Source organism: Sphaerodactylus townsendi, linkage group LG01 (genome assembly GCF_021028975.2).
Source record: "Sphaerodactylus townsendi isolate TG3544 linkage group LG01, MPM_Stown_v2.3, whole genome shotgun sequence".
In the NCBI taxonomy this organism is placed as follows: Eukaryota; Metazoa; Chordata; class Lepidosauria; order Squamata; family Sphaerodactylidae; genus Sphaerodactylus; species Sphaerodactylus townsendi.
In genome coordinates, this window is record NC_059425.1 from 189,859,588 (window position 1) to 189,886,524 (window position 26,937).

Genomic DNA, 26,937 nt, shown 5'->3' on the forward strand with positions numbered 1-26,937 from the left:
TGCACCACACTGGCTCTCAAGCAGGGTCAGTTCTCAGGTGAAGTCTCCCAGCTAGCTGCCTGGGGCAACCCAACGTGGAGGCACTCGTAGCTCGGCCTGCTTCCTGTCATCAGGAGCACTGGATTGCTGAGGCGGCCCCACAAGAAAGCAGCCAAGTCCAAACCAAATGGCCCACAGCAATGCCTCAGGATTCGGCTGGAAGTTGGGCAGCCCCCCGCCCCTGCCAGGTAGTAATGTGTGTTACAAACTATTAGAAAAAATACCTTGAACCCGTCTTGCATTAAGTCTAGACAAACACACCTAACAGGTATGAAATCACATAAGTGCACCAGAGTTACATTCTCCCTAGGTAGCATCAGCCTCAGAGGTGTGCGGTGGGAGGGGGAATGGTGCCCGGGCAACACTTGCTCCGGTCACCCCGACGCGCCCCACCCCCCAAGCCCCACTTACCTTAGCCAGCAGGAGCCTGCCGCGGGCCACCCCTCAGTCCCACCCTGCCAGGCTGCTCCCTGCCAGAAGGGTGAGGCCGAGGGGCACCCAGTAGCAACCAGGCTGCTCCTTTGGGCAGCAGAGGCTCTCCCAGCTGAAGGAGCAGCCTGTGGGGCAGGCCCAAGGGAAGGGGTGTGGCTCTCCCATGTTACCAACTGGCATGCTCCTGGGGACACGTGGCCCCACATGCCCCCGTGAGCACTCTGCCTGTTCAGCCTTGCTTCCAATTAGTTCCGCTGCCGCCCCCCAAGAGTACGTGGGCCCCTCCCCCCTTTTGTGCTTGAAAAGCCTTCCTTCCTTCCTTCAGACCAGACTGTCTGTCTCTTCCACCAGCAGCACTCCTCAGTTTCACTTTGCATCTTCATCTGCTCTTGTTTTCTCTGCTGGCAGGGAGGGTGGGTGGGTGGGAGGCTGAGGAAAGAGGAGGTGACGCGGAAGTACAGGGAACACGCGAGATGGTTTGATTCTGTGTTGTGTGGCGCTTGTATCTTCCTCCATATGAAAGCACTGCAGAGAGAGAAGGAAAGGATGGCTGTAGTGGCGAAACATCTGTAAGAAGGAGATATTCTTCAAGAGTAACATTCAAAGTCAGTGACACAACTACCACAGGGTGTGGTGGGGACAAATGCCCCAGGCAGGTCCTGTTCGGTCATGCGGGGGTGGAAAACTGCACCCCACACCCCATCCCCTTCCTTCCTCAGCAGGCCCTGTCCCTGCCAGGCTGCTCCTTCAGCCAAAAGAGGAGGAGGAAGAGGAGGAGGAGGAGGAGGAGGAGGAGAAGAAGAAGAAGAAGAAGAAGAGTTGGATTTATATCTCCCTTTTCTCTCCTGTAGGAGACTCAAAGGGGCTTACAAACTCCTTTCCCTTCCCCTCCACCACAAACACCCTGCAAGGTAGGTGAGGCTGAGAGAGCTCAGAGCTGTGATTAGCTCAAGGTCACCCAGCTGGCGTGTGTGGGAGTGCACAGGCTAATCTGAATTCCCCCAATAAGCCTCCACAGCTCAGGCGGCAGAGCGGGGAATCAAACCCGGTTCCTCCAGATTAGAGTACAGCTGCTGTTAACCACTCCGCCACTGCTGCCCCCAGAGGCTGAAGGAGTAGCCTAGCTGGGCTACCACAGGGATTCGCTGCTGTGCAGTGGATCAACACGGATCAACACAGACACTAATTCTCAGGCTGCTACCTCGTGGCTTCTTTGGCATTCGACACTGGAAACATTCTCTTTTGTTCTACCGCAAGCCTCTAGTTGATTCTGCCACAATTCTCCCTGATCTGCAGAACTTTTTTGCCAATAACAACCATATACAGCATTGAAATTAGCTGTTGACAAATGTCATCAGAACCCAACACAGGGATAAAATTAAGAAAATAGGGACCTTAGCTATGAGTGGGCACTTTCCCACAATCTCATTTTCCTCACTTGTAAGTTCCTGTATCTTTGGGGAAAGGGGGGTGGTTCCTGTTCTACCCGTGTTTTGTTCCCTCTAGTGATCAGTTTGATATGACACAGGTTTATGTCCAGCATAACAAACTTGCAGCTTAAATCTGCAAGGATATGCCAGACCTGTGCAATATTGAATTGACCACTAGAGGGAGCAAAATATGTGTGGCATTGAAACTCCCACCACCATCAAAACAAAAACTTACAAATGAGAAAACTGAGAACACTGAAAAGCCCTGAATAAAGTAAGTTGAAACACAGGTCAAGGGAGAAAAAAGTATTCTAAAGAAAATTATGGTGTAACTAGCGTGGCCCAGCCACGCGTTGCTGTGGCTTATTGTGGTGAAATGGGAAAGGAACAGTAGCAGCAAATCAATTGCAGAGGCCAGCAGTACGTGCTCATGCAAACACGCAGCCTGATACTGTGCGATGTCATTGATGTGTGTGCCCGCATTCCTTGGGGGGGGGGAATGGAAAGGCACCCCTCCCACACATCTAGGCTGGCTGGTCATGATCCTTTACCTGGGAGTAAGTTTGGTTGGTGGCAATGGTTGTCGCTTCTGAGGTAACCCTCTGAGGGGCGCGACGCAACCATTCAAAGTATGTCACGCTTGCTGTACCGAGCTTACTCCTGATTAATGTGTGCCTGGTTTTCTTAACTGTAACTGCATTACTCAGGGAATCTAGGGTGCCTGGCCCTTCCCTCCCGTCCCTTGCATGTAGCCCCTCACTCTCTTCCCTCCCTCACTTCTCTTCCCTTGCATGCCCCTCCCCCTCCTTCCCTTCCCTTTCCCTCCACTAGGGTGGGTGGGTCATATCAAGATGCTGGGGCCCCTGCCTCCCCTCCCTTGCATGCCACCCCTCACTGTCTCCCCTCTCTCACTTCTCTTCCCTTGCATGCCTCCCCCTCTGTCCCTTCCCTCTCCCTCTGCTGAATGTGTATGAGAGTAGGTGTGTTGTGTGGTAGTAGTGGGTAAGGCACAGAGAGTGAAAGGTACCTGCGTGTGAGGGGAGGGAACCCCACCTGATATCTCACACGGCAACGTGTGAATGTGTTTCACTTCCACTTGAGTTACTGCCTCTGTGCTGTTTCCACTGCTCATATTTGGCCGTCTGATTGAACATTCTAAGCAGCACGAACATTCTAAGGGTGACAGTTACACACAGGCAGCTGCATGTCCTTTACCAGAGAGTGCCAGGAAAAAGGTGTTTTACCTGGACCAGGTGTGAAATTTCAGGTATGTGAACATCTAAAAACACTCTCGTCTGATTGATTATAGTGGCTGGGAATTTTCAGAGGAATTGGCCCAGCAGTTGCTGAGGTATACTGTCATCAACAAAAATTAGCTTTTTATATACATGGATAACTGCAGTCTGTTTTGCAGTGGGCCAGCTTTTGGACCAAATGTCCTGGCAGCACTACCAACCCCAATGGGGCTACTTGGTCCAGCTTCTTCCTGGTCACCAGAGGCCCTCCAGAGATTTCCCCAGTCAGTTACTGGGCTACTCTGTCAATGGTTCGTTGCATGAACTCAATACTTACTTATAATAGCCTTAAGTAAAACCAACCAGCCAACCAAACAAACAAAAACCAGTCAATATATCATCGCGGTACTTGCATTTTATATTTCAAGGCTATTTTCAAAAAATAGCACATATATTGCCCCCAGCTTTCCATATGCTAAAGGGTTTGTCATACAGACATTTATTTTTGTAATAGTTTTATGCCACCTGTCCAGGGAACCTGCCCAAGATGAAAACATGGACACAGGCACCTGCCTGACAGGAAGCCAGACCCTCAGGTCATCCAGGTCGGCACTGTCTGCTCAGACTGGCAGGGACACTCCTCAGCCTCCAGCTGATGTCTTTTCCATCCCATCCTTCCTGGTATTATTAATGGGGGATGCCGGGGATAGAACCCGGGGCCTTCTGCGTGCCTAATGTGTTCTACCACTGAACCATGTCCCCTCCCCCCTAGACGGAGGCTTCACAGGATAAAACAACATCACAAAAATATAGGTTATTAATTAAAATCCACTGTTTCAAAACCCAGCCGGAGAATAAAAGCATAGATAATGGAGTAGCTCCATTGAGAACTCTCAATAAGGAAGCAGGAACACGCTGACTTGAAACATGGGACTGCCACAGATAGCAAGAGGTTATTTTGCTTAAGCTCACTTTTCAAGTTGGGCTCAGAGTTCATTCATTATTTCAGGTGATTCACGTTGTTGTGTCACACGATAGGGTCTGAAATGGTGAAGAAAGCTGGGTAAATCCTTATCCAAATCATCCTTATTTGTAAAGGCAAACACATTGTAAACACACTGTTTAGATAAAGATTTCTTTTTCGAAATGCTGCCTTTTACATATAAAGCTGGAATCAATATTTTCAAAGGTACTCCCAAGAAATTGAATTTTCTGATCTGTGTCCCTTAAAAGGTGTCTATGGATTAAATGGATAAAGGTGATAGAATTGGACATCATCTCAACGGTAATAGATTGAAATATCAATAACTTATGTTGCATACTTAATTGTCTCTCTATATTGTAAAATCCCAGCAGGATCTATGGTTGGTTTATTCACACTGAATTAAATTTGGGTCTGAATCATTCAATCAAATTTATTTCACATAATTATTTTACAAATGTTGGGAAGAAATCACCTAAATTGGCTTCAACAGATTTGTTACGACAGCCTTTTGAAATGCTGGAACAGGGCCCAGTTGTTGAAATAGCAAACTCAAAGAAATCTTTTAAGTGGAAAACATAAATCTGCAGAAAATAAATCAACTCATCTTGAACCAGCGGACATCACCTTAGCAGTCACAATGAGAACCGATCATCTGTTTCAAGGGCTTTAGCTGGTGCTGCGAACTTGTCACCAGGGTCAGGAAATCTCCTGAAACGACATCTGAGCCAGCATGGCATAGTGGTTAAGAGCAGGTGGACTCTAATCTGGAGAACTGGGTTTATTCCCCACTCCTCCATCTGAGTGGCAGGCTCTTATTTGGTGAACTAGAAGAAGAGAAGAAGAAGAGTTTGGATTTATACCCCCCTTTCTCTCCTGTAGGAGACTCAAAGGGGCTTACAATCTCCTTGCCCTTCCCCCCTCACAACAAACACCCTGTGAGGTAGGTGGGGCTGAGAGAGCTCCAAGAAGCTGTGACTAGCCCAAGGTCACCCAGCTGGCATGTGTGGGAGTGCACAGGCTAATCTGAATTCCCCAGATAAGCCTCCACAGCTCAAGCGGCAGAGCGGGGAATCAAACCCGGTTCCTCTAGATTAGAACGCACCTGCTCTTAACCACTACGAAACAGGGGCGTAATGACCATTGGGCAAGGTGGGCAGCTGCCTAGGGCACCACCTTGTAGGGGGCATCAAAATGCAGGGTTCGTTTTTGGGTATTTTTAGTGATTTTCCATTTTTTGCCTGCAGGGGACGCAGTTTTTAGGCTAGTGGCACCAAAATTTCAGCGTATCATCAGGGGACAGTCCTTATGCTACCCCCCAAGTTCAGGGTATTATTTGGAGACCCCCCAAGTTTGGTGCAGTTTGGTTCAGAGGGTCCAAAGTTATGGACCCTCAAAAGGGTAGCCCCCATCTCCTTAGCAAAGAATGGGGGATGGGGTCCCCCTTTGAGGGTCCATAACCTTGGACCCCCTTAACCAAACTGCACCAAACTTGGGGGGTCCCATCAGGACAGTTTCCAGATGATACCCTGATATTTTGGTGCCGATATATCCAAAAATGCGCCCCCTGCAGGAACATCCAAGAAATTTGCCCAAGAATCTTTGTTCTGCATTGAGTTTTCTGCATTGCTGTCAATGGGGGTTGCAGGCTGGGGGGCACATTTCTGAAGGCACAATCTCAAAACTTTCAGGGTCTCATCAGGAGACTGTCCTGATGATACCCCGCAGGTTTGGTGCAGTTTGGTTCAGGGGGGCCAAAGTTATGGACCCTCAAAACTGTAGCCCCCATCTCCTATTAGCTCCCATTGGAAACAATGGGGGATGGGGCACTCCCTTTGGGAGTCCATAGCTTTGGACTCCTTGAACCAAACCTCACCAAACTTGAGGGGTAGCATAAGGACAGTCTCCTGATGATATGCTGAAATATTGGTGCTGATATGTCTAAAAATGCACCCTCTTCAGGCACCAATGTCCTGGTGCAAAAAAAATTGGTCGTGGTGGAGTGGCCGCCCATGGGGGGGGGGGGGGGGGGCATCCAACTCAGGTTTTGCCCAGGGGTATAGTTTGCCTCGTTATGCCCCTGCTACAAAAGATTTGTTTCCCCATTCCTACATTCTTTCCGGGTGACCTTGAGCTAGCCACAGTTCTCTCCGAACTCTCTCAGTCCTACCTACCTCACAAGGTGTCTGTTGTGGGAAAAGGAAGGGAAAGGAGTTTGTTAGTCCCTTTGAGTCTCCTTATAGGAGAGAAATGGGGTATAAATGCAAGCCCTTCTTCTTCCTCTTCTACCTCTTCTTCTTCTTCTTCTTCCTCTTCTTCCTCCTCCCCCCAGACCACCGAGGTGCCTTGGAGGATGGTCTTTACGGCATTACACGCCACTCAAGCCTAAACGAAACCCACCATCTCCAGGGCCCACCCCCACATCTCCGTGAACTTCCCAATTTGGACTGGTATATTATGAATGCCATCCATGGCCTAGGGTTGCGAGCTCTGGAAATTCCTGGATATCTGAGGGCAGATGATGGTGAAGGTGGAATGTGGGGATGAGTGGGATCCCCTTGGAGATCTGATTCCATAGAACGTATCCTCCAAAGCTGATGCTTCATTCAGGGGAACTAATCTCAGTTGGAGATTAGATGTAATTCCAGGTGATCTCGAACTGCAGTCCTACATCCATGACCCCATTTCTTGTACGCTCAGGACTTTCCAGCTTGTAGCAGCTTTTGCATATCAGTCTCCTTGATTGTGTGTTCCTGCATGGCAGAGGGTTGGACTTGATGGCCGCTGTGTTCTCTTCCAACACTATGATTCTCCTTGTAACAATGAACGATAGTCGTTTTTCTATTACTTCCAGACAAGCATTCTGTGTTCAGTAGGAGCCCCCGGGGGTGGGGATTCCATGCCCAAGTCCAAAGACATCACTTCAAATGGAGACAGGAAAATGTTTTAAATAAAATTCAGTCTTGTGTACTTACCAGAAGTTCTCACCAGGAGTGACAAATATTAGCTCTAGGGATTGCTAGAAGCTATGGCTCTACCACTGAGTTTCCACCAATTCCTAGAGCTACACTTTGTCAACTATGATAAATAAATGGAGCTGCATTTTTTTTTAAAAAATCTCCCTTGAAGAAGAAGAGTTGGTTTTTATACTTGGCTTTTCTCTACCTTTAAGGAGTCTCAAAGTGGATTATCATCATCTTCCCCTACCCGCAACAGACCCCTTGTGAGGTAGGTGGGGCTGAGAGAGTTCTGAGAGAACTGTGACTGGCCCAAGGTCACTCCCACAGGCTTCATGTGGAGGAGTGGGGAAACAAACCCAGTTCTTCAGATTAGAGCCCACCGCACATGTGGAAGAGTGGGGAATAAACTCGGTTCACCAGATCAGAGTCTACTGCTCTTAACCACTACACCAGGCTGGATCACCGTGTGCGCGGGCGCATGCACACATTCACACACAGATCCCTCAACTGCACCAGGGTGCCGCAACCCCCACCCCCACCCCCTGCTGGCTGTCTCTACAGCTTTGAGGTTGTCTCTCGATTTTAAAAAGTGACCATGTGAGCAGGTGACCATGGAAATGTCCATCATTCTTTTCCAAGCCAATAACTGCTCACCTGTGAGGAAAAGCATTTCATCTGTAAAGTTTCTCTTGTCTGCCAAGGTGGGAAACAGGGAGACAGAAATGCAAGACAGGTCATTCTTTCTTTATCAGATTTTCACAGGCAAATTTGTATTCTCTAGGGAAAACATGACAAAGAGTGCAATACCTTCTGGTCCAGAAGAGTCCCAAACAGCAAGATAAAAAAACCCTAAATGTGCACAAAAGGAAAACACAGATCATTAGGGCTGTTGCTTAAAATCAGCAGTCAGGTGCTTAAAAGGCAGAATCATAGAACCGTAGTGCTGAAAGGATATCATGATCCCCAATGGTCCTGCCATGACGCTGCTTCCCTCATCTCCCTTTGTATTGCCATTGCTCCTGCCAGGAGTTTGAGAAATGTCCCTGGTGTGTGTGTGTGTGTGTGTGTGCAAGCGCGCTCTTCTTCCTTATCTCTTTCCAGGCCTTTGTAGGAAACTGCATTCTATTTGCCTGCTTTTTGTATCTCTGCCCTGGGAACTTAGTTTTGCCATTATGCAAACATTCAATTACATTATACTGTCTGTTTAAACAGTTTCCACCTGGTGTTGGTAAAAGGGGGGGGGCTCTTAAGTGTATATCAAGGAACAACTTGTGATGTAACTTCAGGTCTCTCTATGGATCCTTACCTGCCAATATCCTGCTATAAATCTGCAATAAAGAAGAAGAAGAGTTGGATTTATGTCCCCCCTTTCTCTCCTGTCAGGAGACTCAAAGGGGCTTACAAACTCCTTACCCTTCCCCTCTCACAACAAACACCCTGTGAGGTGGGTGGGGCTGAGAGAGCTCAGAAGAACTGTGACTAGCCCAAGGTCACCCAGCTGGCGTGTGTTGGAGTGTACAGGTTAATCTGAATTCCCCAGATAAGCCTTCACAGCTCAGGCGGCAGAGCTGGGAATCAAACCTGGTTCCTCCAGATTAGAGTACACCTGCTCTTAACCATTACGCCACATCATGCTTCAGCTCTGAGTTCTTCAATGGAGACTACAGTCATGGAGCAGGATGAAGGGGCCTTGCAGGCCATTTGCAGAATCGGCCTAGACTCAGAGCATCCCAGGCAAGTGTTCGTCCATAGAACCATAGATGGGGCAGAAGGCCTAAAGGTGGACACCATTGCAGAGGTGCAGTGCTGCTACCACAGCAAACACCCAGTCTCCAGTTGCTTTTCCTCTGAAGATGGGGGCACAAATTGTAGGGCTTGGGAGATCTGGTGACTTGGACAGTAGGGGAGGACACAGCTCTTTAGATACCATAGGGTCAAACCCTTCACTGTCTTAAAAGTAAGAACCAGCACTTCAAACTGGGCCTGGAAACAGACCATAAATTCTGTTGGGCTTACCTGGAATGCATTCAGCAGTGAAAATACAATGTGAAAACCTAAAGAGTCATTGTAAACAGTTGCCAGCCCAAGTCCCCAGGTGAGTCCTAGCAGCGGGGTCAGGAGCACAACATTTTTGCTAACTCTGATCACCGTGACCAGGTCTTGCGTCTTGGAGCGATCCTGGACTGAAGATCTTCCTGACTTGGCAATAACAACCAATACCACCACAGCGTTGATGCCAATGATAAGGAGTGCTGGCATGATAAAGGCCAAGAGGGCTTTGGTGTCTTCCCAGTTGAGCCAGCAGGCACCATCTCTCAGGTAACCTTTTTTCGGTTCCGTGATCAATACAGTGAGCAGCGTGATGACCAAGGGGCAGCCGTAACCGACGCTGAAAGCCACAGCCAATAGCGTCGACTTCCTCAGGTGCCAGAAAATGACCAACAGCCCATACAAAATCAAGAGTCCCAAAGCCAACATCCAAAAAAACAAGGCAAGGTAGAAAAAGTGCACAAAAAACGTGGTGGCAACACAGCCGCTGTGGTTTCTCGGCATGTTGCTCACGAATGCCGCCACAATGAACAGGACATCTGCAACCAGGAGGGATGTTGCTATGTTCACCAGACACATGTGACGCACATAGGATATGTGGGTTTGGATCACCTGGGGCCAGACCACGGTCTCTATGGCCAAGAACAGAACCAAGCTACAAAGGGAAACCAGTAGGCCCACACATGTAACCAAGTGCAAGGTGGGGTCATTGATGTGAACGGATGACATGAGAATGGAAAAGGACTGGAACCGAGCCGGCTGGTGTGTGCAGCGGCAGGTGGCCAAGGTGGGAGTCTCTTCTTGCAACTGGCAGGCCTTTTTGTCCCACCTCCGTTCGTGCGAGTGCCAGCCGACGCATAAAGAGTTTACTGTTCTATTTATCTTCTCGAACGTGAGAGAAACCTCTTTGAGCTCCTTCGGCAGTATGGCTGACAGCACCATCCCGTTCACAGAGACATCTTTCAAGAGGGTCTTCTCAAGAATGGGGCCCAGGGTGGGCCAGGCAACACTGATAGCCTGTGAATCTGAGGGCAAGAGCCGGAGTTCTTCCCTCAGAAGGGAGATGCTCCCGTTGAGGTGACTCTCTGAATTGTTAAACCCCAAAGAAAACGTAAAACTCTTCTCCGGAGTGTTTCTACTGATTCTAGCACCTTTGGTCGCAACGAAGAGATCGGAGATGCTTGGGGGGCTGCTTCCGATCTGCAGTTTTCCAGCGAATGATATCACAGATTCCAGCAAATCAGAACTGGCGTTTTTGTTGTTCACAAAAGCCCAGTTCGGAAGGACAGAGCCGTCCAGAATGTGACTGGCGATCTTGCTGTAGTCCTGCACCAACAAAAAGGCCCCGTTATTCTTCAGAACAAGCTGGAATGTCACATTTCTACTGGGTATATTTGGTTAATATAGTTGAATTTTGCCCAATTGAGGAGGCATGGCAGTGACATAGGTATAGATTTTTTATGGGGGGGGGGGGTTGGGGGTAAGGCCATGCCCCCACCCGGCCCTGAGGGTGTGGCCATACCTCCCCAAGCCCCGCCCCTGGCCTCAGTGCTTATAAAAGCAGCTCTCCGAGGCCAGAGATGGCAGACTCCCCTGCCCTGCCTGCCCCACCCCCCACCGGTTGGGCTCCCGGCTGATAGCCGGCAGTCCCTTCTCCCTCCCCTCCAGGCAGAGGGGTAGCTAGGGAAAATGGAGCCTGGTGCAAAACCTGAGGTTTGCGGGGGGGCCCTCCCCATGGGTGGCTGCTGTGATGCTGGAATCCACCCCCAAACAGCATCACTTTCAATGGTGTTTAAACTAGGGAGCCCAGATTCTCCTTTTAAATCCACCTTAAAGGGAGAATCTGGGGTCCCCACCCTGAAACAGCATCACTTCCAATGTTTAATCTGGGGACCTCAGATCCTCCCTTTAAATCCATGCCGAAGGGGTTGGATTCAAAAGGAGAATCTGGGGAAATCTGGGGGGGTCAATTTTCCTGCTGTCAGGGGTGCAATTGTTAAGCTAGCAGCACCAAACTTTCAGGGTATCTTTAGGAGACTGTCCTGATGATATCACCCTGGTTTGGTGAAGTTTGGTTCAGGGGGTCCAAAGTGTAGCCCCCATCTCCTATTAGCTCCCATTGGAAACAATGGGGGATGGGCACCTCCTCTGGAGGTCCATAACTTTGGACTCCCTGAACCAAAATTCACCAAACCTGGCTGGTATCATCAGGATTGTCACCTGACGATAGCCTGAAATTTTGGTGCTGCTAGCCTAAAAATGTGCCCCCTGCAGGCCAAAAACCAAAAAAACTTTAAAATACAAAAAAACCACAAACGGGGGAGCTTCAGACATGCAATGGGGGGGGGGGGGTTGAACCTGAGGAAACCCCCCCTTACCTACATCCTTGAGGCATGGTATTGAAAGCAGTCCATCAGTTGAAAGGGTCTAATACTATATAAGACTTTTGGGTCTACCCCACTGCATAGCTGTGTTGCCCTTTGTTGAGAGCCTGGCCTGTCTCTCCAAGAGGCCAGAGCATAACTGGCCACTTTCATACTCTGGATTCCCCTCTGCTTCAACCTAGAGGATACGAGTCTCACTTATCAAGTTTTAGCTACTTTGCAAGCTTCAGACTGGTGGGCTCAGACAGAGGAAAAAATATTATTCTCCAGGCTTCTCATGGGAATCTTTGGCTATGTTGCCTGCTAAAGAAATTCTCCGAACCCTAAAGATGAGACTATTCGATCAGGAATATCAGAATCTAATTAGTGATGCCAACAGGTCTTGCTCTCCTCCATTCTTAGGAATTCCCCTTAGTGCTGCCAGGATGGCCAAACATTTACATCAACTGGCTCTGCCCAACAGCCGCATAGCGCTGTCACCTCACAAGAGATCATGTTCTACCATCGGCAGTTATGCTAGAGAGATGTGTGTAACGACTGAGCAAGCAACAAGAACCGCATTACACATGAGGCAGTGGCTGTTTGGTTTCAACTCAATATAATGTAATAGTTCAAACTGTCTAATGCTGTTTCTTATCAGTGTTACACATTTTGTAAACTTATCAGAATAATCCAAAAACTGTATACAAAACATACATGAATTACTTTCATTCACAAATATAAATCAATCATATAGATAGCTTTCCAAGCAAAATTCAACTACTATATGCAGTACATTCATAAATAAGTTTCATTCATAATTATAGTCATTCATGGTAATATTGAATTAGTTTCATTCAAGGCAAATACTCTGTCTTAAGTGTTCTATTCTTAAAAGTTCCAGAAGAGCAAATGACCAACTGGTAAGCTGAGTGATGTGTCAGAGGGAGGTATCCCTATTGTTGCCTTTTAAAAATAGAACACTTAAGATAGAGGACTTGCCTTGTCAATATATTTATGAACGATTACAAATTTGAATGAAACTCATTCAATATTATTATGAATTATGAATGAAACTTATTTATGAATGTACTGCATATAGTAGTTGAATTTTGCTTGGAAAGCTATCTATATGATTGATTTATATTTGTGAATGAAAGTAATTCATGTATGTTTTGTATACAGTTTTTGGATTATTCTGATAAGATTGCAAAATGTTTAACACTGGTAAGAAACAGCATTAGACTGTTTGAACTATTACATTATATTGAGTTGAAACCAAACAGCCACTGCCTTGTGTGTAACGCGGTTCTTGTTGCTTGCTAGAGAGATGTTCAGAAATTCCCTGTTAGGGAAGAGCATGTGCCTGCAATGCAAACCAGGTAGAAACTGTTGGTCACATACTTCTATGCTGTCCTTTTTATAGCACAATCAGACATTCCTTGTTAACCTCCTTTTTTGGTCAACAAAGAAGGATTCACGGACCAGCAGAAGATCTGCCTGTTATTAAATAATTAGTCTTATGTTGTAACTGAAAAGCTTGCAAGGTTCCTGTATTTTACTATGAAACAACATTAACAATTAAATACAAGATGTGCAGATCCGCTGAACCATCTCTTAGTTCAAACCACTCTGAGACAACATTATAGTTTAGATTATATAGGTTCTTTTAGTTTTATCATTATATTATTTATTGTTCTGTATAATACACTTTTTAAATATCTATATGCGACCCCTTGCTCAGTTGGTACGGAGCTTTAAGCTGATCTGTCAACAGTACGCTGATGATACTCAGCTCATTCTGTTGATGGAGGGGGGAACGGTAGTCGCCCCTGCAGCTCTACAGCATGGTTTGGAGGCGGTTGCTGGTTGGTTGCAACAGAGCAGGTTAAAACTTAACCCATCGAAGACGGAGATCCTTTGGCTTGGTGGTGGGGAGATAGGGAATTTTCAGTCGCCGGTGTGGGAGGGGGTCTCATTGGCGCCGACCTCCTCCGTTCGCAGCCTGGGGGTCCACCTGGATTTGTCTCTTTCAATGGAGACCCAGGTGGCCCATACAACCCGGGTTGCATTTTTCCATCTTCGTCAGGCCTGGCGGCTGGCTCCCTTCCTCTCCCACACGGACCGGGCCACAGTGATCCATGCAACGGTCACCTCCAGGCTGGACTATTGTAACTCGCTCTACGCGGGCCTACCCTTGAGGTTGATACAGAAGTTGCAACTGGTCCAAAATGCGGCGGCCCGTTTACTCACGGGGGGCGCCTTCCGTGACCATATTCGACCTATATTGTGTCGCCTGCACTGGCTCCCGGTTGAGTTCCGAATCATCTTCAAGGTATGGGTGCTTACCTTTAAGGCCTTACACAGCCTGGGACCCTCATACCTTCGGGACCGCATTACCCCATATGTCCCTACTAGGCCTCTGCGCTCAGCAGAGGCCAATCTGCTGGTAGTCCCTGGCCCCTCCATGATGTGGCTGGCCTCCACTCGGGCCAGGACCTTTACAGCCCTGGCCCCTGCCTGGTGGAACACTCTTCCTCCAACTCTCCGAGCCCTGCGGGACCTTGGTGAGTTCCGCAGGGCTTGTAAGACGGAGTTGTTCCGCCGGGCTTTTGGGGTGTCCAGCCGCTGAAAGTGCCCCCCCTCCTCCCCCCCCTTTTTTCATTTTATAGGTAGGGTCCATTCCATCTGCAGGACCCACCCTTTTTTCCTCCCCCCTCGGGAGGGTCTAAGAGGGATTTTGCGGGCATTGTTTTTTATGTATTAACTTGCTGCATTTTAAATATGTTATTAGTGATCCATTGATATTTGATTTTATGTTTATTTGTATTTGAATTTTATGTTGTTCACCGCCCAGAGCCCCTTGGGGGTTGGGCGGTATATAAGTTTGAAAAAATAAAATAAAATAAATAAATAAAATACCAATGGAAAGTATTTGCATTTGATTATTGAGTGCAGTAAATCAATCCTCCCAAGAGATAAATTGAAAAAAATAATAATTAACATTTATTCAAGTAGCTTCTGTCCACATTCTTGTTGCAGTTGATGGAAAGGAAGAAATCTAATCAAAAGAGTGTGTTTCCCGACTGCAAACGGCTAGCTATTCCAGTATCATGTGAGTGCCAGTGTGGATATTGTTTCTACAGGAGACCTGCAGAAAATGTTTGCTGTCCAGGTGGAGAGAGAATTAAAAAATGACTATTGAGAGAGAAGGAGGAAGGATCAGGCGGGGGGGGGGGGGGGCAGCTCCCAGGTTCAGACAAAGAGAAAGACTTCCATTCAAAAGATAACACTGATGCACTTTGAGTGAATTAGTACCTCCCCAACGACCTGGCTTAGGCTCTTAACCACTACACCAGTGGTTCTCAACCTGGGGGTTGTGACCCCTTTGGGGGTCGAACGATCCTTTCACATGGGTCGCCTAAGACCATCGGAAAATGATCTTTTTATATTTAATATATAACAATTTTATGGTTGGGGGTCACCACAACATGAGCAACTGTATTAAAGGGTCGTGGCATTAGGAAGGTTGAGAACCGCTGCACTACACCATACTGGCTCTGTGGGGCAAAGAGCCCCAAGGAAAATGCTCCAGGCATAATGGGCCATTACGTATTTACATATTTCGGGTTATTCTAACCTCTCACTGTAATTGTAACAGAACAATGGGAAAAATGGTTTGCAGTCATTAAGGGCATTCCCCAGTACCTATGCTCACTTCACCTTATCAAAAATGGTCCAGAATATAACGACGGTGCAATGCAATGCTTGGGCATGACCTTTTCTTATGAGACCTACCCTCAGTTTGTCAATGGAGACACCTGCAGGTTTATTTGAGGAAATGGTTCTTAGCAGTGTCACAATGTTAACAATGTTTCCTGCGACAGGTTTAGCACTGAGGACATCCCCGATTATGCAAGAGAAGTCAGCGGTGCACGGCTGTCTGCCATTCGCTTCTGATGTAGAGCCATGGCTCGAATACTCCTCGTATCCTCCAACAATCCGTGGCTTGGAGATCCTCTAGGAAAGAGAAAGGCATTCCAATGAGGCGCAAGGGCAGGAACGTGGCAAGAACCCCAGAGACTTCTTCAGATGTGAGGCTTGGCTAGCAATGGGCATTTAACTATTTCTGTGCGTTTCTTTGGGAATTGCTAAGATCTCCACTTGAAGAAGCCTCCAAAGCAGGGGACCATGAAACCACGCTAAAAATCGGTAGAACAAAAACAAGCATTTTTTTAAATTGCAGCAGCAACGGACTCAGATCATAAAATCTAGGAAGATGGCAGAAGCCATCAAGATTGGTGCAGGTGGGCAGCTGTGGGTAGCAGAAGTGCAAGACTTGAGTCCATGAGCGCCTGAAGAGGCCAGCCAGGCTTCCCAGGGTATTCCGGGATGTGGACTAGTAGAGAGTATAGCAATCTTGTCAGATCTCGCAAGCTAAGCAGGGTCACTACTTAGAAGGGAGACCACCAAGAAGGACTGCAGAGGAACGCCATGGCAAACCACCTCTGTTTAATCGCTGGCCTTCAAAACCACCTCAGGGGGCTCCATAAATAATCTGCGACTTGATGGCAGTTTACAGACCTGGATACACCCACTTTCACGAGTCAGAGCTCCCATTGTGAGATACGGGTGCAAATGAAGATGTCCAAGGTCTTCTATCCCAGTCAGAAGGTGGGAGGGGTGTCACAACGGAGGAGGTTAAGATACAAACTACAATCTGCTCGATTAAAGTAGGGCAGAAAAGCTTTGGGGTGGGGTGGTGAGAGAAGAAGACTGTAAACTTTTTTCTCCCCTCATGGCTTGGGAACAGGAGAGGCAAACGGGGCTCTCAACAGACTTTCTCTCTAGCTGAGCTACCAGGTTTCTGCCCATCCAACAGAAACACTCAGGCCTCTCTGGCCAAGTCTCAAAGTTTATATTCTGATGATACGCTACTTGCTGGCCCAGGGGCCAGGGACAAGAGGTGCAGTAGGAATGCCACCCCCCAGAGGTGGTAGATGGATAGGAGCGAAGCAAGAGACAGGTCCACAGGAAGGCCACAGGGCCTGGAGCCACCCTGCCCACCCTGCAAGACTGCCCCAGACTGCCCCAGACTGCCCGGGGCAGCAACAGGCTTGGCCCACAACTGGCCCGCCGAAGCAGAAGGCGGCCGAGGACAACCCTTCGAGGGCAAGGAACTCCTGGCAAGGCAGCAGGCCTGCCAGAACAGGGGCCTCCTGGGGTGGAGCACGTGCTGGAGGAGCCCACGCCAGCCGTCCGACCTTGGTCCGTGCCCTGCCCATCCCTCTTTGATGCAAGAGAGACAGGGGTGGGGAGGGGGGCTTTGAACAGTGGCACCCAGGGAACAGGTCTGGGATTGGGGGGAAGATTTAAGGCCCAGGGGCCTGGGGGGCCAAGGAGCTGAGCATGGGCAGACTAAGGTCCCACAGAGGGCCAGACAGCCACCAGGACAGGCAGCCCCAGCCATGACCCACTGAGGCCCTGAGAGAGGCCCCCGAGACCAGGGGAGGGGCTGGGCAGTGGCAGGACTTCCAGCAATGACAGGCCCAAAACAGGGGCTTGGCTGCTCAGGTGCAACAACTAGTACTGTCTAAAATCCAGCTGTTTCTCCCCTCTTCTAAAAGAAACCTAATCCTCCACCCCAAAGCATTCTGCCACACTCAACATATACAGAAGCTAAAAGGAGGAACATTCTGGGATCTCTTTAGCTAGAAAGAGGGTGGCGATCGTGGGAAAAGTCCTCCGCTGGAAGGATCTTGGCGGGTCAGCAAAACTGCTTCGGAAGCCCCTAGCAGCAGCGGTTGCTTTAACTAGAACAGTTTCAATTCCCAAAAAGAAGCTATTGCCCTTTGAATGGAAGTGCTACACATGTAAGGGCCAAAAAAAAAAGTCGGTGGGGCCAATCAGTGCTCCAGGTGGAGGCATGCACTTATGTGCTCCATCACAGCCACAGCCCTGAAGGTAAATGTGAGACGTAAACTTTAGCTGCCAGAATATCCTGCAGAACAACTGAGGTCATGGAAGCAGCAGAGAAGTACTGGAGCACTAACCTGGAGAAGCGACTGGACATCCAGACTGGCGCACGTCTCCGTCGACTTCTGCCACTGTCCTCCCAGGCAATCAAAAGTCATAGTTCCATGGAAGGGTGGGTCACAGGGCCTCCTGCAGAGCGCTCCACCAGCACGACATTTGCCCACACAAGCCTCTAGAGACCAGGTGTAACATGATGAACGTTAGTAGAAAAGAACACCCATTGATTTGAAGATTGGTGTCGTTGCCAAAATGCTGGCAAACCTGTTTCCACCCGACTCCGAGCTCCTTCCAAATAGAACTTGCCTTCTCAAAGGGCCAGAAGGGCCAGTGATGCATCTGTCAGGAGAAAATGCTACTGGAACACGCCCATACAACCCGGAAAACCCACAACACCCTAGTGATTCCGGCTGGAAAATCCTTCGACAATAAATTCTAGAATCAATTGCTTTCTGAAATTTTTGTCCAGAACCCATCACACTAGGAATATCACATTGCAAAATATAACAATACACACAGTATTCTTACTGAGTGTAAGCACTGTGGAAGCAATCCTAAGCAGATCTACTCAGAGGTAAGTCTCCTTTTATCCCATGGAGGCTAATCCCAGGAACATGCTTTTAGGACTGCAATGTCAGCTTCTTGCTTACAATAGGGAACCAGTTGTAAACACTGAGTTTGCTGGAAGTACTTATTTTGAGAGCGTGCCTATGTTGCTTAAGATGTACTATGGTGTTGCACATGGTTGGCTAATGGAAATAACAAAATGGGCAAGAGAAAGCTAACCTTGAACTCTTTGCAAGCAAACCTTGACCACCTGTGTCTGGAGATAATCAATGCAGGTGACGGTGATGAGGAACCAGAGCCCCTGACCCTCCCATAGCTCCAGCGCACTGAAAACTACAGCATTACCTTGTTGACTTCTGTCCTTCACTACACTGTTGGAGACCTGAAAGACAATTCAAAGGATAAACTGGTGAAATAGGCTGAATGTGAACAAAAACTCGCACCAAACCAACTCATCAGCATTTGAAACATTTGAGGAATGGCAAGTTCTGAAATATTAAAGGAAATGATGTGTTCCCCACCCGCATCCAATCAGCATTTTGTTAGGTCTCGAACCTTAAAGCAATAAACAGACTCTCTATTGTTGATCAGCAGCGTTTATAGAAGGAGGAGGAGGAAGAGGAGGGGGGAGGAGGAGTTTGGATTTATATCCCCCCCTTTCTCTCCTATAAGGAGATTCAAAGGGGTTTACAATCTCCTTCCCCACCCCCGTGAGGTAGGTGGGGTTGAGAAAGCTGTGAAGAATTGTGACTACCCCAAGGTCATGCAGCTGGCATGTGCTGGAGTGCACAAGCTAATCTAGTTCACCAGATAAGCCTCCACAACAAAAGTGGCAGAGAAGGGAATCAAACCCGGTTCTCCAGATTAGAGTTCACCTGCTCTTAACTACTACACCACACTGGCTCAGTGGTTAGTTTGTTAGTAGTTAATTTGGAGCTGAGGCACCCCAAGGTCGGTGACAGATAGAGATAGAAACCCACCTGGCATCCTGCCCCCATGAGATAACGGAAACAACCCCAGTTCTCATGAGACTAAATTGTCAGGGGAAAGCCTAGTTATCTTCTCAGTGTGTGAAACCATAAAGTAAAGAACAAGGAAAGAATGCCCCAGAATGGCAGTGATAATATATAGCCTGCTGGTTACATATATCTTGTAGCGATTACATTGAGTTCAGAGTGCATCTCAATCCCCTAGATACAATCCCCTTTTTGGCCTATCCTGGGAAGACCTTCACTTGGGAGTTTAGCTTACAAAGAGATAACTAAAAAGACACTCCTGATCCACATGCATTGGACCAGGGCCCAACGGTCAGGTGTGTGCCTGCTGTTGGATGTTGAGAAAGACTTGGTAGGAGATAGACCAGTGGTGGGATTCGGCTGGTTTGCACCGGTTCGGTAGAACAGGTACCTAACTTTTCATTGAGTTTGGTTTTTAAAAGCAGCTGGCTGCTCTGAGGTGCTAAAAGCCCCGTTGCCTCCTATCCCAGGGGAGGGGGAGCGAAGGGGCTTTCAGAGCCCTGGAGCAGTGTTGCCCCTGGCTGCTCCGGCACTAAAAGCCCCGTTGCCCCCTCTCCCAGGGGGGTGAGGGGGCTTTCAGAACAGCGGCAGCAAGGTCCTGTTGCCTCCCCTCCTCCCCCACAAGAAGTTCCTCTGCAGCAGGTAAGTGGGCAGTGGGGGGGGGGCAGTGGGGGGGGGGCAAACTAGTTGTTAAATTATTAGAATCCTACCACTGAGATAGACTCACTGGGTTCTGCATCCTCCATAACATCTGTGAAACCCTGCAAAACATGTTTCTGGAAGGGTACTTGGTGTGCTATAAGAACGCGGGATTCACGAGCCCTGGGTCCCAGGAAAATGCAAATCTCCCCCTCCCAAACAGATGCCTCATGAGAGGCCAAGGCCATCCGTGGCCCACCTGCCAGCGCAACTCACTCCAGACTGTCTCTGGGGGTTCCTGGAACGCCACACCTGCCTTAATAAGCCCCCACTGAGGAAACATGTCAATGATATTGAGCATAAGCCAAACAAAAGAATGGCCAGCTACCGGACACAACGTCATGGAGGCCTAGATGGATTGCCAAAGGTCCTGTATTGTGAAATAGCTGGGACTTATGCTTCGTGTTATTTTTCTTTGACCTGTAACTGCTGGCCATGTATGTGCACTAGCGTAATCTGTAGTGATAAAGCAGAGGTAACTGGAAAGTTTTGCCATTTTTACATCCTCAGAGGCAGCCTTTCCTGTGGTTTTTATGGCACGGGTGGGAGGTTGGATTTTGTAACTTGGAATGGTCAATGCTCTATAAATTTATCTCAGTACAAATGGTAAGATTGTTCATATTTGAACGTACCTCTGACTAGGCATACCTCTATCTTAAGATACTGTACAGTTGTTGTATTGTTGTGTATGATCCCAGGAGATTACAAGTGTGCAACAGACTTCCCTCTGTGATACACCTCTGAAGACGCCAGCCACAGATGCAGTCAAAACGTTAGGAACAAGATCCACCAGACCACGCCCACACAGCCCGGAAAACCCAACAAACCAGTTGAATCTGGCCATGAAAGCTTTCGACAAAATATTTTTCTGAGGCTAGACATCTTTTAAAATTTTCTCTTGCTCCAAATTATAAATCATAGGAGAATGGTACAAGCACATAATGGTAAAAGCACATGGGAAAATGGTACAAGCGCACAAAATTTTGCAACAGAAATCTTGTGATTGATTTTTGTGATTGTGATTGATTTTTACCAGCGGTTCAAATGTGCTCTCATTTTGTATATTTTAGTAATCTACTAAAAACTAGCAAAGTAAGAAGAGGAGTTTGGATTTATACCCCACCTTTCTCCCCTGTCAAGAGACTCAAAGTGGCTTACAAGCTCCTTTCCCTTCCTCTCCCCACAAAAGACACCTTGTGAGCAGTGGTGGGATCCAAAAATTTTAGTAACAGGTTTCCTCGCCAGCCCCCCCTCAGCAAAAGGGGCTGAGGCATACCCAGGCAAACCTGAGCCCTGGGCAAAACCTGAGTTGGATGACCCCCATGGGCAGCCACCCCACCACGACCCCAAAAATTTTTTTTGCACCAGGTCATTTCTAAATCATCATCACATTATAGAAAATGCCCCAACTCACAAATCTGAACACAGCAATGGTGAAACACACAGGTTCTTTGATAGAGACTGGTGAGATAAAAGGTACGAAAGGCTGAAAATCAATGAATTGCAGTACTTGAAAGGAATTAACCCAGTTCAGGGAGTTATATCATTAGTCACAATTGCTATATGAAACCTTCCCGTTCAAAGGCAGGATGCCTCTCGGGGAGGCGAGGGCGTGGAGATGGAAAAGTGGACCCAACCCACTCTCGGCACACACAAATAATTAGTAACCCACTCTCGGGAACTGGTGAGAACCTGCTGGATCCCACCTCTGCTTGTGAGGTAAGTGGGGCTGAGAGAGTCCTGAAAAACTATGACTAGTCCGAGATCACCCAGCAGGAATGTAGGAGTGCAGCCTGCGCGTAAGAACACACAGGCCCCAGGTGCATTCAGCACAGTGACTATTGAGTGTCTGAGAACACAGACCAGCAAAAATGCTGTGGGCTCAGAACGGACCTGGGGGAAAACAGAATTGATTTCTTTATCAGCTCTTGGTCCACTGCAGAATATGTAACAGAACCTCAAAATGAGCTAAAGTAATTGAACAAAAAGTCACTTCATATGGCCTCTCTCTCTCCATCCTTCCTTACATTCCTTACATTACTGTGGCCAGATGTGGCTCTGAAATCTGTGATCCAGATGTTACCCCGGCAGAACTTCGAATTCAGCCTTCCTCTGTCTGCTCCCCTTCTTTTTTGGGGGCTGAATTATAGCAACCCATTTAGTCAAGCTAATTATCTGAAAAACCTATCAATTCTGTGGCATAGAGTGATATTTACCAAAGGCAGATTTAACGTGCTCCCCTCTGAGGTTGTACGAGGTTGTTTTTGAGGTATTCCATATTCCGAAAGATTTTGCCCATGTAATGTTAATGAGGTGGAATTGCTGAGACATGTTTTGTTTTCTTGCAAATTGTACCAGAAGATACGTCAAGATGGGTTAATACCGTGGATTGCAGGGGTGGGGAAATTATTCCCCTGTCATTTTACTTAAGACTCTCCTGGAGGACAAATGTCCAAATATTACTCTTGTGGTTGCTAAATTTTTGTATGTAGCAGCAAGGACGAGGGTTTCCACATTTAGCCTGGCTTGTGAGATTAATTGCTGATAAATTGATTAGGCTTAATGTGAACAATTTTAATTGTGTATTTTTTCCAGAATGTATTTTAAACTTGATAAATTATTAGATCTTTTAATATGTTTTTATGGGTCTGTTGATGATGATGATATAACAGAACCCGTTCTCATGGGGGGGGGGGAGTATTTAGGTTATGAAGAGTCTTGTGAAAAGTTCTACTGAAGTTTTCAGCCTCTCATCTCCTGGGATCATACACAACAATACAACAACACAACAAATTGTGACTCAGAGTTTCTGTCCTGCCCCCAAGTTGCCCAGGTGTGGAGGCCGCGCCACCCACACACATGCACACCCCACCAAAATACTTGTAGATGTAAGCAACAGATTCCTTCAGTGGCTGTTGTCAGGAAACCACACACCAAGACTTGGTTTTTGTGAGTAAAAGGCAGGAAGAGGGACAGAGTCCTGTTTTGGCCTTTGAGGGAGCCAGGCCTAATTGCAACCCTTGGGTGATGTGGTGATTGCAACCCTGACTTGTATCATGACTCATTGAGACCTGACTGCTTGCGACTCTGAAACAGAAGCCACCCTTAAAAAGCCAGTGCAGTGTAGTGGTTGGAGCTTCAGATAAGGATCTTGAAGGCCCTGCTTTTCCCAGTCCTTAGGAAAGGGAGCAACCTCATCACCCAGGAAAGCAACTGACCTGCTGGCTCTGGTTGTAGTTGATGCAAAATCAATCCATCAACCAACCAAATAAAGAGCGCAACTCCTTAGCAGATTTTAGCAAGAAGAACGTCACAGCGTTCCCCTATCTGCTTTCGCCAGCTTTGAGTCACAGGTATTGGGCTGGATCCAAACAATGCTCGTTGCATCACTGGAAACCTCCCTGCCCGCCCCCTCCCGAGGGAAAGGTGCTCCCAAAACCAGAATTCATCCACAGGATCCATTGTTTGTGAATGGGTCAGAGCTTTCATAGCAGTTTTCACACCAGTTCAACCCCTTGTCCCCCTTCATGTTTCATTTAAATTTATCATTTCCATGTATGTGTGTTTCCTATATATACATGTACTAGCCTGTAGCAGCAGAACTCAGAGTACCTACTTTTGCTTGGGTATGAAGTTCCCCCAAGGAAATCCAGGCTGCACAAAAGATGACCAATGACTGGCTTATTATCCACTCTCCAGTCATGCTGGGCAATCACATTTAGGTTCTTTCCTCTGGAAAAAAAACATACCTGATCTATAACAAAACATTTTATATTTTGTATTTTATTTCCATCAAGCTATTTCTGGCGGCTCTTAGAATTTTCAACGTCAAAGTAGGGTCACTGCTTCTCCATGCAATACCTATCTGGATACAGGCATTTTCTGCTGAAAGAGAGCAAATCCAATCCCGGGTTTTCCGTCACCTACCAAACATGTTACATATTTTACCATCTGCACAGAAACCAGCCAAATGTCAGGCAGTGCCCCTGGCATCAAAGTGCCCCGACATCAAATGGGGCTATGGTTTCTGCAATGAAAATGCGCTTCCCGGACTTGAGGCTTCCTGACGCCTTTGTATTTTGTCACATGTAGTATGTAGACTGCGCCCAAGCGCCAGTTGGGCTGAGAACCCTCTATGTCAGCTTGAGAACGAACTATTGCTGCCTTCTTGCTTTGTAATGCTTTACTTTGATGTTCCTGGGGACGGAAGGGGGCACATTTGGGGCATTATAAGGGTGCTAAAAGAGCCAGTGTTTAGAATTGGCTTCTTCTAGGCCAGTGGTGGCGAACCTATGGCACAGGTGCCAGAGGTGGCACTCAGAGCCCTCTTTGTGGGCACGTGCACCATTGCCCCAGTTTGGGCCCTTGGCAGTGGCATGGTGCCGTGGTGGTGAACCTTTGGCACTCCAGATGTTATGGACTACAATTCCCATCAGCCCCTGCCAGCATGACCAATTGAATCTGGCCGTGAAAGCCTTCAACAATACATAAAACACTATCATTACAGGCATGTCTGAAAATATATGCCTCATCCAGACAGACTTTTTAAAGATCTGAGAAGCAGCCTGAAGCTTACGACCAAATGGCCAACGCCAAGGTCATTTGCCATTGCCTGCCTCTGTCCAGGGAAGTCTCCCGTCCCAATAATTGCTGCTTAGGACATAAAAAAAAGATCTTGATGCAACTTGCTATTATGCCTAACTTAAGTACAAAAAGACTGTGTGGGGACATAAAGATCTCCTAGGCTTTAAGTGAGCGCTCCCTTGCATTGTTAACTGACCCCACATTGAGGCAAATAGACGTCGATCTCAGCTCCACGATATAAAAAAAAAAACCTGTGCGCCCACTGCTTCCTTATTGGGCAAAAGGCTCCACGTCACTACCAGGGGCGGGAAACTTAAACCCAGAGTCACCCCCCGACTTCCCCACTTTCAAAAAGGTGCTCTTCCGTCCAAGATCAGAAATGACACGTGCTGAGGGAGTAGCAGAGCGGCAGAATCGGGGTGGCTGCGTTGTCGCCGCTGGTGTAGTGGGGAGAGCTGCTGGACCCCGGGTTACTTGCCATGAGTAGCCCACATCAAACGGTGAGTGGGGAATCAACCTTTGTTGTGGGATCTCGTAACCTCTGGACCATTTGGTGTCTTGTGATCAGGGCCAGCAAAAATGTACACTGACGTATTCTATTTAGTGTATCGGTCTTTTTCAATGATCTTGCCTATTTTATTTTCTTGGATTTCAGGCCTTTTTTCCCCTTTCTTCAGTTTTTTGGGTGGAGAAAGATATAAAAACTCAGGCAGAACAACAAAGAAATGTGGGATGGCAAGAAATTGCGGGGGGGGGGGGAGAATTTGAAGTCCTAACCCACCCTTCAAAATTCCCCCCTCCAGGATCCATTCAGATTCATTTCATTTCATTCATGCATTCCCTGGCTCAGAGGTTTGAGCAACAAACCCCCCCGCCTTTCGTGGCCATTCTTGGCCTGAGGTTAGAGTGACCAACTTCTAGGTGGAGACTGGAAAGCCCCCAGAATTAGAACTAATCCCCAGATGACAGAGTTCAGTTCCCCAGGAGCAGATGGCAGCTCTGGAGGATGGAATCTGTGCAGTGGTGGGATTCAGCCGGTTCGCACCACTTCGGCAGACTGGTTGTTAAAATGGTGCTTGTAAACAACCAGTTGTTAAATTATTTGAATCCCACCACCGGAGCCGGCTGTAAATTGTTTGAATTCCACCACTGAATCTGTGGCATTAAACTTTGTTGAGGCCCCTCCCCAAACCCCGCCCTCTCCGGGATCCATGCCTAAATCACCGAGAGTTTCCCAATCCAGAGTGGGGAACCCTACCTGAGGTGCTCCCAGGAGAAGTTTTCACTTCTCATCAGGCTGGTCTTCAAGGGTTTTTCTTTCTCTCTGGATTAATGATGTCAGATTTGCCTGCATACCTGGGGAGTCCAGGGAGTAGGAGGAGACCTCAGCCTTGCTTGTGGGAGATCCCAGCGGGCGGGCGGGCACGTCCCGGCCATACGAGTAGAGGGACCCAGTTGGCCTTGTACACATCAGCTCTCAAAACACAACAGTGCTTAAATTTACTCTGGCTTTGGAGATTCCCGAGATTCAGAAAGATGAACTAACATGAGGAACTACACTCATCAAGAAAGTGAGGCATGCTACAGAATACACACACACACACACACTTCCTTTAGCAAACTTGGAAAGCGATGATCAAATAAGCCAGAAAATAAAGGCCCCAGGATCTGAAATTCCACAAACCAAAGCTTACTAAAGGAACCTCACCTACTGAGCTCCTAAAAAGGTACTCCTGAAATTTGGGGGAATATGCAGCTGGGGGGAATATGCAGCTATTGCCTGGGTGGCGACTGGTGGGGGAATGTATATGATTCTGTAACCAGAAGGAGACACTGTGAGGGCTGCCGAGGGAAAAAAGGAAGAAGCAACAGAAATCTTTTTCTTTTCTGCTTTACTTGCAGAAGTTTAAATCCAGTCCAGGGGACAGTGTTCAGATCAGAGCAAAACTCAACCCCAGCGCAAGCACACACAGCCATGGCGGCTCTGCTTGCAAGATTCCTTCTGCTGCCAAGAGGCTGAACAGCCCGTTCCCCGGACATGAAACGTTTTCTTCCCAACTTACCCTTCTCCCTGTGTATGTTAGGAAGTATTTGTAACCACTAGACTGCGAAGGTCAGTTACCATTAGCTGTCAGTGTCCTAAGAATATTTCCCGGGAGTCACGAGTTATAATAAAACCTTGTGTATAATAATCTATCAGACTGAGATAAGTAAAGCCTCCTGTAATAGAAACCTTTTCATTTCATCACCACCCCCCACCCCCCACCCCCCATGAGTTTCCCATCAAATAGTACTCACAGTTTTGGGAGCTCCAGAAGATAATGACAGTTGGCTGAAGGAGGAACTTCCCAAGAATCACATTGAACAACCTGTGGGCTGAGATCTTGTATTTCCTGACGAACTGGTACAGGATGGGAATTTTGCATTGGCATGCTCTTTGCATAATGAGATTGACTCACAATTTTGGCACAAACTGCAACATGCAGACAGACATTACAGGATCTCTTCATTGCTGGGGTGGAGGTGGGGCGGGGCAGAGGGAGAGAAC

General features: G+C 47.7%; 1 protein-coding gene across 1 annotated transcript; it reads right to left on the bottom strand.

Annotated features, from left to right (window-relative positions):
* Nucleotides 1-773: 773 nt before the first annotated feature.
* On the bottom strand, nt 774-26,795 carry LOC125435673 (adhesion G protein-coupled receptor F4-like). Its single transcript, XM_048501969.1, has 10 exons — nt 26,688-26,795; nt 23,422-23,537; nt 18,436-18,472; nt 17,544-17,698; nt 15,289-15,510; nt 9,095-10,453; nt 7,886-7,927; nt 7,733-7,771; nt 4,109-4,177; nt 774-996 (listed from the first exon to the last, which is right to left on the bottom strand). Exons 2-9 carry the CDS (start codon nt 23,506-23,508, stop codon nt 4,151-4,153), a joined length of 1,968 nt encoding a protein of 655 aa, XP_048357926.1. The 5' UTR covers nt 23,509-23,537; nt 26,688-26,795; the 3' UTR covers nt 774-996; nt 4,109-4,150.
* Nucleotides 26,796-26,937: the final 142 nt, after the last annotated feature.